General features: G+C 42.9%; 1 protein-coding gene across 1 annotated transcript; it reads left to right on the top strand.

The window, feature by feature from the left end:
• Positions 1-3,291: 3,291 nt before the first annotated feature.
• mat2ab (methionine adenosyltransferase 2Ab) lies at positions 3,292-8,578 on the top strand. Its single transcript, XM_030060041.1, has 9 exons — positions 3,292-3,542; positions 4,337-4,414; positions 4,556-4,678; positions 4,792-4,904; positions 5,016-5,159; positions 5,250-5,468; positions 5,589-5,771; positions 5,895-6,028; positions 6,701-8,578. The coding sequence occupies exons 1-9, from the start codon at positions 3,449-3,451 to the stop codon at positions 6,801-6,803; spliced, it is 1,191 nt and encodes a 396-aa protein (XP_029915901.1). The 5' UTR covers positions 3,292-3,448; the 3' UTR covers positions 6,804-8,578.
• The last annotated feature ends 1,595 nt before the right edge of the window (positions 8,579-10,173 follow it).

Here is a 10,173-nt window from a genome sequence, read left to right as displayed (position 1 = left end):
TTGTAATATATCTGGAATGGATAACCTGAATGAATCTTTGAACAACTAATCAACTCTCAGACTCTTGTAATTTTTAACTGTTAGATGAGGACATTATATAAAATCACTTGCAGATCAAATGTGTGAGACAGTAACTATAAAGACAAAGAAATGCCAGCCAAAGGCAATAGCAGAAGCACCTTGCATCATGCTTTTGTGTTTGGTTTCAGGTACTGCAAACCATGCAAATTCAGGGTCACATATGAGAGTACCTCTCTGATGCAACAGTGGCCAGTTATTGGGTGACTTAGTTTAGTGACACAAAACACCAAGAGCATGATTTCCAATCACTATGTGACTGTATGAAATGACGCAGACCAACAATACAAATTGACATTATAGAGTTATACATAGATTATAGCACTGATGCATGTTTCTTTTCTGTTGAATTGTCTCATGGAAACAATGAAATCAAAATGCATGATTGATGGCTTCTCTGGAATTTCCCCTATCAGTAAAGGTATAGTGGATACAATGTATAAACCAACCTTTGACATTTGGTGATAGTAGCCAGGGTGTTTGGGATGACCTAATTAAGTGAATGAGCTATAAAGGCTTCATATCTACTGAGCTCACACAATGATAATAAAAGTTACACAATATGACACTGTGTACTAAACCCGTAGGAAAAATGTTATAAATTATCATACTGTGTCACTGGCTTCAGGCTGAAAGCAGAGGTTTTGTTAAATCTCATCACTGTTGTTCACATGGAATGCCAGCTCACTGGGCTTCATGATGCAACACCGGGCTTGAATTGAGACAGTTAGGGATGGAGGACCTCTGTTGTGTCTGTGCTGCATGCTTTCAAAAGTGCTGTGTCACCATGACAGGTGATACAGAGCATGATATTAATATTTACACACGCAGTGACTCATGAGCATGTCAAATATTGATACTAATAGGCATGAATGATGTGATTCAAATTCTGAAATTGATAATAAGTGCGTCAACAATATAGATGCTGGCCATAAACATCGGTATTAAAGGTCGATGCTTATATATGCAGATTCAAGATTCAATACTCCATTGTCATGACAACACAACTGATGGGAAATTGTTAAACTGAGCTCATTTAATAGGCAGAATACAACCCACACAGATGCATAAAATATTAGTCTAAGCATAAATAAACTAGGGAAACCTATGTACAGTCAATATAAAATGCATTATAGGTAAACTCATGAGACAAAAATCTAAGTGGCCATAGGAAGGGATAGCAGCTTGCATCTGGCCACTGCCATCCTGCACAAATCCCTCTGGCAGATCAGCTTACACACAATTTAAAACGCTAAAAACATTGTAACTGTCTATATAGTAAAACATTGTTTGAGGAAATACAGCAACATTCCTGGCCGTAAACATAGAAATTTAGCACAACCTGTGACAGTTATATACAGGAGGGTTGCACAGTCTTCCTGCCACATAGAGTATTTATTTACTTAAGTTTGTCATCGGTGTGTTCAGGGTGTCATGACACCTGGAGACAAATGTGAAACCTTTGCCATAACTTTGGACTCGTAGTTTGCAGCTATCTTTGTGTGTGTGCTCAAATACATTAATAAATTATTTGAACAAATGCAGTACATCCTATCAGATAATCTGCAGTCACGTCATGAAGACGGTAAGGCTCAGATGCACAGCCTCTGGAAATGTACTGTTCCGTCCTTTCTTTTGCATCCTGGTGTTACATGTACCAGCGTGAGAGGTCATGTCTGATGATTCTAGATGCAGCACATCACATTTTGTCCAGTTTCCTGTCCACAGCCATAGCGTTACCATACCACACTCTGATAGCAGAGGTGAGGATGCTGTCCACTCCTGCTCTATAAACGGGAACCATAACACGCAGGAGAACTCAGTTTTCCCAACCTGGAAAACAGAGCTATAATATTGAACTCCTCTTGGTCTCAGGACTTTGCTCTCCCCAAACAGAATTTCAGCCCTAAAGCAAAGCTTTAGGGCTGAAGCAACAGAACAAACCAGTCCTGCAACCTTCAGAGGTACCACATGTTCACAATTAGAGCTTTTGATTGAGTTACAGAACAGAGCCTGAAGGACAAGTGTGAGATGGGGTCTTTCTGAGTACAGTATGATTAAGTTATGTAAGGAGATAATATTCCCAGACTCTGCTCTTTTTGCTGTTGCTCAGTTTTTTACTTTGCCATAAACTTATTTCCAGGTTTATCAGGTTGTTTCACTGGGGAAGCACATGTTCTGTAGTTCATCTGATGGCTACGGTGAGTGCATCTTGTCAGATTAATTATACCAGTGCATCAGTTTTGTTTATGCCAAATCTTCAAGATGGTTTCTGGGAAATTTCTTCTTGCCATTTATAGTTTGGTACATTGGAGCCCCAAGTTATAAATTCTGGCTCTTTCACAGTACATCTTTCTCCCACACACACACACACACACACACACACACACACACACTTATTGCACATCTAAATCTTGATTATATTTCAACATAGGGCTGACACTTGAAGCGTATCATTTGATTGACAGAATAAACCTCAAAAAGATGCAATTAAATAGGTCAAACAATGCAGAGGAGATGCTACACACATGATTTTTTCATTAACATACTGATTGGTGTTATATGTGAGACCTTCCTGTATACGCAACTAGATGACAGCCAACAGCTCTACTTTTAATCCCCAAATACCACCAAGCCTGGAGGGAGATGCAAGGGTGTACAGTCAGGCTGCATCAAGTGACAAGCCGTCAGTCTAAAGCCTATTATTCAGCTGTGTTATATTATGATATGACAGAACACTTAACTAATCCATGTGGACAATTAATCATACCTTGTGATGTGTACACACCTTGTGATTGTGTGTACAAAGTGATGTGATGGGAGGGGGTTGGGAATATGACTCTGAGTCCCCTCCTTTTCAGAATCAGAGCCACATGTGCCTCCAGACTGTGAACTCAGACTGGTTCTGTGGACTGTATGTCTGTCTGCATGAAATAACATGAGGAGAAAACGCTGACAGCCTAAGTTAACTTGACATTTTAACATGTCAAGCACTTTGACTCGCACACCGTTTGATAATTTGACTGCTGGGATAAAGATGCTGACCGATCAAGACTTCACTGATCACCGTCACCTTTTCAAAGCACATGGCCCCTGGCAAAGGACCATTTTATAATAAGCCCTCCTCCCTGGTTAGGTTTAATCGTGATAAGCTCCGCCCCTGCGTGACGTCCGAGCGTCCGCCTTCACTGGATAAATACCGGAGCACTGCGCCATGAGGCTTGTGTATCAATGAGCTGAAGCACTCCGTCTGGCCCGCACAGGAACAGGGAAAACACCGAGACACTACCACTGAAAAAACGCAGCTAGTTTGACAGTTACGTCGTTAACGCAATATATCTGTACTTAGTTATCAGCAGACGTGGCCATAATGATGAACGGACAGATGAACGGTTTCCACAACTCCCTCATTGACGAGGACTGCTTCTTGTTCACCTCGGAGTCGGTCGGAGAAGGACATCCCGGTAAGCCTGGCACGCCGACTGTATCAGCTGCTCGCTAGTCAAATAAACTAAACACGCATAATATTTTAACCTTTTTCTGCCACGTACTGTAAAATTGGGTAATCCGCTATGATAAGAAATCGTGGGCTAAATTGCGGCTTTGAGATGTTTTGGCCTGGTGGGCTACAGTAACGTCGCTGGGCCGGTATTACAAGCACGCGCTACAAAAAACCGCTAGCTAACATTAGCTGAGCTTTGTGAAAAGGCTTATCCTGCCGTGTCTGGGCCACTGACAGCGGAGGTGGCCACCACTTTTACACCACAGAAGGTCATTTTCACTCTATCTTAAAATGATATGCTCCGTTTTTTCCTGTTCGTGTGTTTTTTAATTGATTTGATCGTTTTCCTGAGTGTGCCGGCTTGTGCGGGCGTGTTCACGAGGCTCGCACGGCACAGCCAAGAGCGCCGTACTGACACCGTGTAATCACCCGGCACGGTTCACGGTTAGTGTGGTGTCTTAAACCTAGCTGCTGGCGTGAGTTTAGTTGACTTGAGCACGTTTGGCGTGTTTGCCTCCGGATACACGTTTGGTTGCGCGCCCCCTTCCTCCACACGTGAACATGGCGAAATGGCGACGGCGAAAAGAGCCAGTGCCACTCCCACTGAACACGAGCTGGTGGCGCTAAACTGCCACAGCTCGCGTATTTCCAGAATTGTCTGGAAATACCAACTTTTAACCTGCTTGCTGCACTCTGTTGTATTAATCCCTCCGTTGACTTTGCTAAACGGGGTTTTTCACTGTCACTGTTTAACAGACAAGATTTGCGACCAGATCAGTGATGCGGTGCTGGATGCTCACCTCAAGCAGGACCCGGATGCCAAAGTTGCATGTGGTAAGAAGCAAGTCTGTTTTCCTAGTTTTTCTTGGCTCTGCACAGATGTTTGTAATGAGTGATTGATTGATTCGGAATTAATGATACATATTCGTGTTTTCAAGGGTAAATGGTTTACAAATTCTCTCTTACCTCTTGCAGAGACTGTTGCCAAGACTGGGATGATCCTGCTGGCCGGTGAGGTGACATCAACTGCTGTAGTGGACTATCAGAAAGTAGTTCGCGACACCATCCGCCACATTGGATATGATGACTCCTCAAAAGGTGTGACATGCCTTTGTCATGTTTAACTTAGTTTTTTGCCTCTGAATGGTTTTGTCCTCAGCTGAGCTGCTCTGACAAATGAGTCTCATTGTTACTTTATGTCTCATATGCAGGCTTTGACTATAAGACCTGCAATGTTCTTGTGGCCTTGGAGCAGCAGTCTCCTGATATTGCCCAGGGTGTTCACATTGACCGCAATGAGGAGGACATCGGGGCAGGGGACCAGGTAAACACTGGCTCTTGAAATTCAAGGCTGGTTTCCTGTCATCTGGTTAACAGGACTGGCTTCTAGCTGTTGAGTCGTGTCAAATTAACCACTGTCTCTCTCTTTCTGCAGGGCTTGATGTTTGGCTACGCCACTGATGAGACTGAGGAGTGTATGCCTCTCACCATTGTCCTTGCCCATAAGCTCAATGCCAAGATGGCTGAGCTGCGTCGCAATGGCACCCTGCCATGGCTTAGGCCAGACTCAAAGACCCAGGTAGATCTATTATAATAATGTCTTGTTGGTGAGGTTAAAACTTTGTTTGATCTGCACATTTATCCCTCTGTATTTTCACTTCCTCTACAGGTGACTGTTCAGTACCGCCAGGATCGTGGCGCCATGCTTCCAGTGCGTGTGCACACCATTGTCATTTCTGTGCAGCATGATGAGGACGTGTGCCTGGAAGAGATGAGAGATGCTCTGAAGGAGAAGGTCATCAAGGCTGTGGTTCCTTGCATCTACTTGGATGATGACACAATCTACCATCTGCAGCCTAGCGGACGCTTTGTCATTGGAGGCCCACAGGTGAATGTTTTAGGGTGTGGCCGTTGACGGTGTTATAGGGATTAGACAGTTATTGCTGAAGTTTGAGTTGGCTGTATCATCAGATGTTTAATTCCTGCTACCTTTGTTCCTCCATTACAGGGAGATGCTGGCCTGACTGGGCGTAAAATCATCGTTGACACCTATGGAGGTTGGGGTGCCCACGGTGGCGGGGCCTTCTCTGGAAAGGACTACACAAAGGTGGACCGCTCGGCTGCTTACGCTGCCCGGTGGGTTGCCAAGTCGCTGGTGAAGGCAGAGCTCTGCAAGAGAGTGTTAGTCCAGGTAAGGGATGATGCAGAGCCTTGTGTGTCTTCACTTTGGAGAAAAGGGCTGCAAGAGGTTCCTGCCTGAATTTTTCTGTTTCTTGGTATTCTTGATATAACATATACATATGTGCTGTATTAGGTGTCCTATGCCATTGGAGTTGCCCATCCCCTCTCCATTTCTATCTTCCACTATGGGACCTCCCATAAGAGTGAGAGGGAGCTGCTTGACATTGTGAAGAAGAACTTTGACCTCCGTCCTGGGGTCATTGTCAGGTAATGTATATCCTCTGAAGCTGCCTGCCATTCACTGAATCAGCAATCTTGGCTCTTCCCTATTTCTTGTGCTTTGGTCCTGCCATTTTGCTTTGAGTTGCCCCAGCCAGGGTTCAGAATTAATTTGACCCTCTCTGGTGTGATTCAATATAGTGAAGTTGGCCTTGTTTTGAATGTTATTTCTTTTGCTACTCCTGGTGCTTTGTTTGCCTTCTGTTTTATCGAAGCTTAAGTTTGCCTCCTGAGATGCCCCCTCCATCTGTTTTCACAGAAGTACATAGCTTAGTGTTTCAGGGTAGTCATGCGTGTGGGCAAAAGTGATTGTTTGATTCTGGTAGATGTATAATACTCAGCATGATTTGAAGCCTTACAGCTCACAGTCAGATAGACTTAAATGCTTTTTTATGAATGGGATCAGTGTGCTCTCCATCACCCAGCTGCAGTCACCATACTGCTCAAGGATGAGTTTGGTTGGCAGGGTAAGTGTCGAAGCTTCATGAGTCCCCCCCTCCCCTTTACTAGCTGGTCTAACAAACCTCTCTTATGATTTTCTTTTGTGGCTCCGACACTCGCCATTGGCTGATATGAGCATTATGGCTGTGTGAGTATGGATGCGTGCATCTGAGGTCACTTGATGCGACCGCTGCTAAATGTGTTGATTATGTATTCCAGGGAGCTGGATCTGAAGAAGCCCATGTATCAGAGGACCGCGGCCTATGGCCACTTTGGCCGAGACTCCTTCCCATGGGAGGTGCCCAAAAAACTCAAATACTAAACCTGTTAAGCTTTTCCCCCCAGGCTTGTTGGTGTATACTACAGAGAAGCCTCCAAGATCCCGGGGGTGAAATGCCCTTAACCTCTCTTCTAATGGCATCATTGAACCCCCAACTATCCCTTCCTCACTCCACCTCCCTTTCTGTCTTGTTACCTGTTTTTTGCTGTTGACGATATCATAATAGATCCTAGTTAAATGCCTCAGAAATTTTGATGTTTAAGAATAGGATGGGTTGCAGATACATCACACTGAAACTTAAATATGCACCCTGTGCTTCATGTTCTCCCCTTCTTGAGGTTCCCTCATTTCTCCTGGTGATGGACAGTGCACAGCTGCGGTCCAGTCATTCTGTTTTGCATTCCTCATTCCATCAATATCGACAGTCTTCTATTCAGTGTAATGGCGGTAGCATATTAGGGTATATGCAATACCCCTCTTAATTTTCTGGTGCTACTGAAGTAAGGAATTTGTGGGAGATGTAACATTTGAAAAGTCCAAGTAGAAGCATGATTCAGGAGATGCAGTGTTTGATCTCTGATCTCACACCTTCCCTAACAGTTAGTGTTTCTGTAAACATTCCTCCTTTGTCAGCCTGGTACAACTTTTCCGTAACCCTTTGTTGTTTATCCTTTTCTTAGCTTTATTCCCTTGTCTTGTGGAGGATGCTAGAATGGCACAATTAAGGGTCATGGGTTGTTGCCGTTTGTAACAACAAATGCTATGCATTGCAGGCTGAGGGGCGAGCCAAATCTCGATAATTGTCAAGCTTTCAAATGAACAGAAAGTCTCAGATGCCCTTACAGACCTTTGCTGTTTTCTGACGTAATACAGAAGAGTCAGAAGCTGCTATGTCACTGCTCTGGTCTGGGGAGGCATTGGTTATACTTGATTGGGAGGGAAAAATTGGATTGTTCTGGCTTGAAATTAAATTTTAAACAAGTCCTTGTTAATGTAGTTTCACTTGTTTTTATGCCTTGAAGTGACTAAAGACCCATTTACTCCTTAAGTATATTGATGGCAGGTGTAGCTACAGAGAAACCTGGATCCCATCCTTATCCTGAAGGAGCATTTTCTTTTTTCACAAGGAAAGTCTTATTGGCTAAAAATAGAAATGAAACCTTTTACACTATTTATTTGTTCTCTGAAACTCGGCGTGGATACAGAGAAGCTGAGCGTTCAGAAGGCAGCTTTAAACATACCTGTTGGTTGAACTTTGCATTCTTTGACATGAGAGGATCATTACTTTTCAGTGTTTCACTTGTGGCTCCAAAGTGTCGTACAGAAAAGCTTTGGTGAGCCTCCACAAGGAATTGTCACTGGCTAATGTCATTAGTTTTTTTTTTTTTTTTTTTTTTTTTTTTTTTTTTAACTTTTTTATTTTTTTGTTGACCACAGATCTTATTTTTGGGTGAGTTTTGAAACCATAATGTCTGGTACAGTTTTCCTGACTCTTGCCTATCATCATTAATGGCATGGCAACATTTGGTTGGTGTTGTACAGAGAAACCAGCCTTGTTTACATGGCCGTCCTTGGTGTTGATAGGGTTTCAAGTTTTGGTTTTGTTCCCTTTTACCACTCAAAAGGTCATCCGTTGGCTACAGTGAGTGCAAGAGTGCCTTTTCTATTTCCTCTCCCCACCACCCCACCACTTTCTCCCCTTCTATCAACATGCGTCCAACTTCAAGAAGAGCAAGTAGCTTATACTGTATTATGCTTCATGTCTAGAAATTGGATACAGTTTCCTTATGTTCTGTAATAAATGGCTACTCCCTTCAGACATGCTTCCTGTTTCATTAGTCGTCTTTTTCCATTTGTAAACAATCTATTGGATTCAATGTTATCAGTACCTCAGTGGCATATAAACTGAGAGACAAAATACCCTTTCCCTGGGCCTCGATTACTTCCCTACTCCTGCCTCTGATTGGCTAGTACTCATTTCCTTCGTTGTTTAGATTGGTTAGGGTTAGCCAATCAGAGGCAGGAGGGGCGGGTATAGAGGCCCAGCAAGGGCATTTAATCTTTGGAGGCCCATCTAGGACAGCCTCCTACATGTATACAAGATGTAGGAGTGAAAAAAAGGCAGAACGCATTGGCTAAAATGTCTGAACCTAAAACACCTATATAAAAAAAGTGTATTTGTGTATTGTGTGGAAAAACTGCCCACTTGTGTAATAGAAGAAATGGAAGTGAGCAGCCTCTACCTTAACCAGAAACAACTAAACATTAGCCAGTGCCCTGCAGGGGAAAAAAAAAAGAAAAAGTCACAGATGATGGCTGATTAGTTCTGAGGTTGACATGTGGGTCTGTGCCCACTGAGCTAATCTGCCTGCTCCACTCAGGTAACCAGGGGTGCAGAGTTTGTCTTTAGTAAATCAAACTAATGCAGTTTATACAAATATGTATGACACAAAAAAGAAGCACTGGCACTCACCAACTAGTTGTGGGTGATGAAATGATAGAGTTAAACTAGCTTGGCTGAGTTTCTGAATTGCTGACTCATCTTCGGGTTAACCCTTACGTACAACCACAGGCCAACTAGCAGGTGAGGTTATATTGTACTGAACGCACTGATGAAGTCTGAGTTCAATATTGACAGTACTATTTGTTTTTCATAGATGCAAGAAAAATATCCTCCACCGTGATGGCTGAACGGTATGCAAACACATCTTGTACTGTAGAAACCTCAGCAAGAATAAATTTATACAGTTCTCTCCTTCAATAATACAGAGGAACAGTACAGCTTAAGGCTGAAATAATGGTAATTGGGCAATGGCACCAAGTCCACAGCTTCAGGATTACACAGGTGATAAATAACCTTTGAAATAACTGTTGAAAGGGGTGTGACCTTCCAAAAGATATTGCAACTAACTATATCCATACCATCAGACTTGCGTGGATTAACATGTTAAACTGGTTTCTTACATGTCCGCAGTATTAATCACGTTTTCTCAGGAATCCAAATGTCATGAACCTTGTTAATGGTGTCTGCCTACTCTGATAAAAAAAATTAATGGATCAATTAACCATGCATTTTCCATACATGCTGATTATTCAGGGAAACACCCTGGACTGGTCCTCAGTCCATCACTCAACAAAGACAAACATGCACACATTCACTCCTACGGGCGAGTCCACAATTTACGTGAACTGCATGTGTTTGGACTGTGGGAGGAAACAGGAGCAGAGGAAACCCACACAAACATGGGGAAAGTGAGTAAAAGAGTAATAACAGAACTGAGATAAAAGGAAATAAAAGCAACACAATAAATGGCACATTAAGAAGAAATATTTAAAATGCATAAAATAGAAAGAAAAGGGTGCTGGTGAAAGAGGTAAAAACCTCCCTAGGTACAGAGTTTTGAGTAGCTGT

This window comes from Myripristis murdjan, chromosome 9 (genome assembly GCF_902150065.1).
Source record: "Myripristis murdjan chromosome 9, fMyrMur1.1, whole genome shotgun sequence".
In the NCBI taxonomy this organism is placed as follows: Eukaryota; Metazoa; Chordata; class Actinopteri; order Holocentriformes; family Holocentridae; genus Myripristis; species Myripristis murdjan.
Note: the sequence above shows the minus strand (reverse complement) of the source record. Positions and strands in the feature narration are given on the sequence as shown.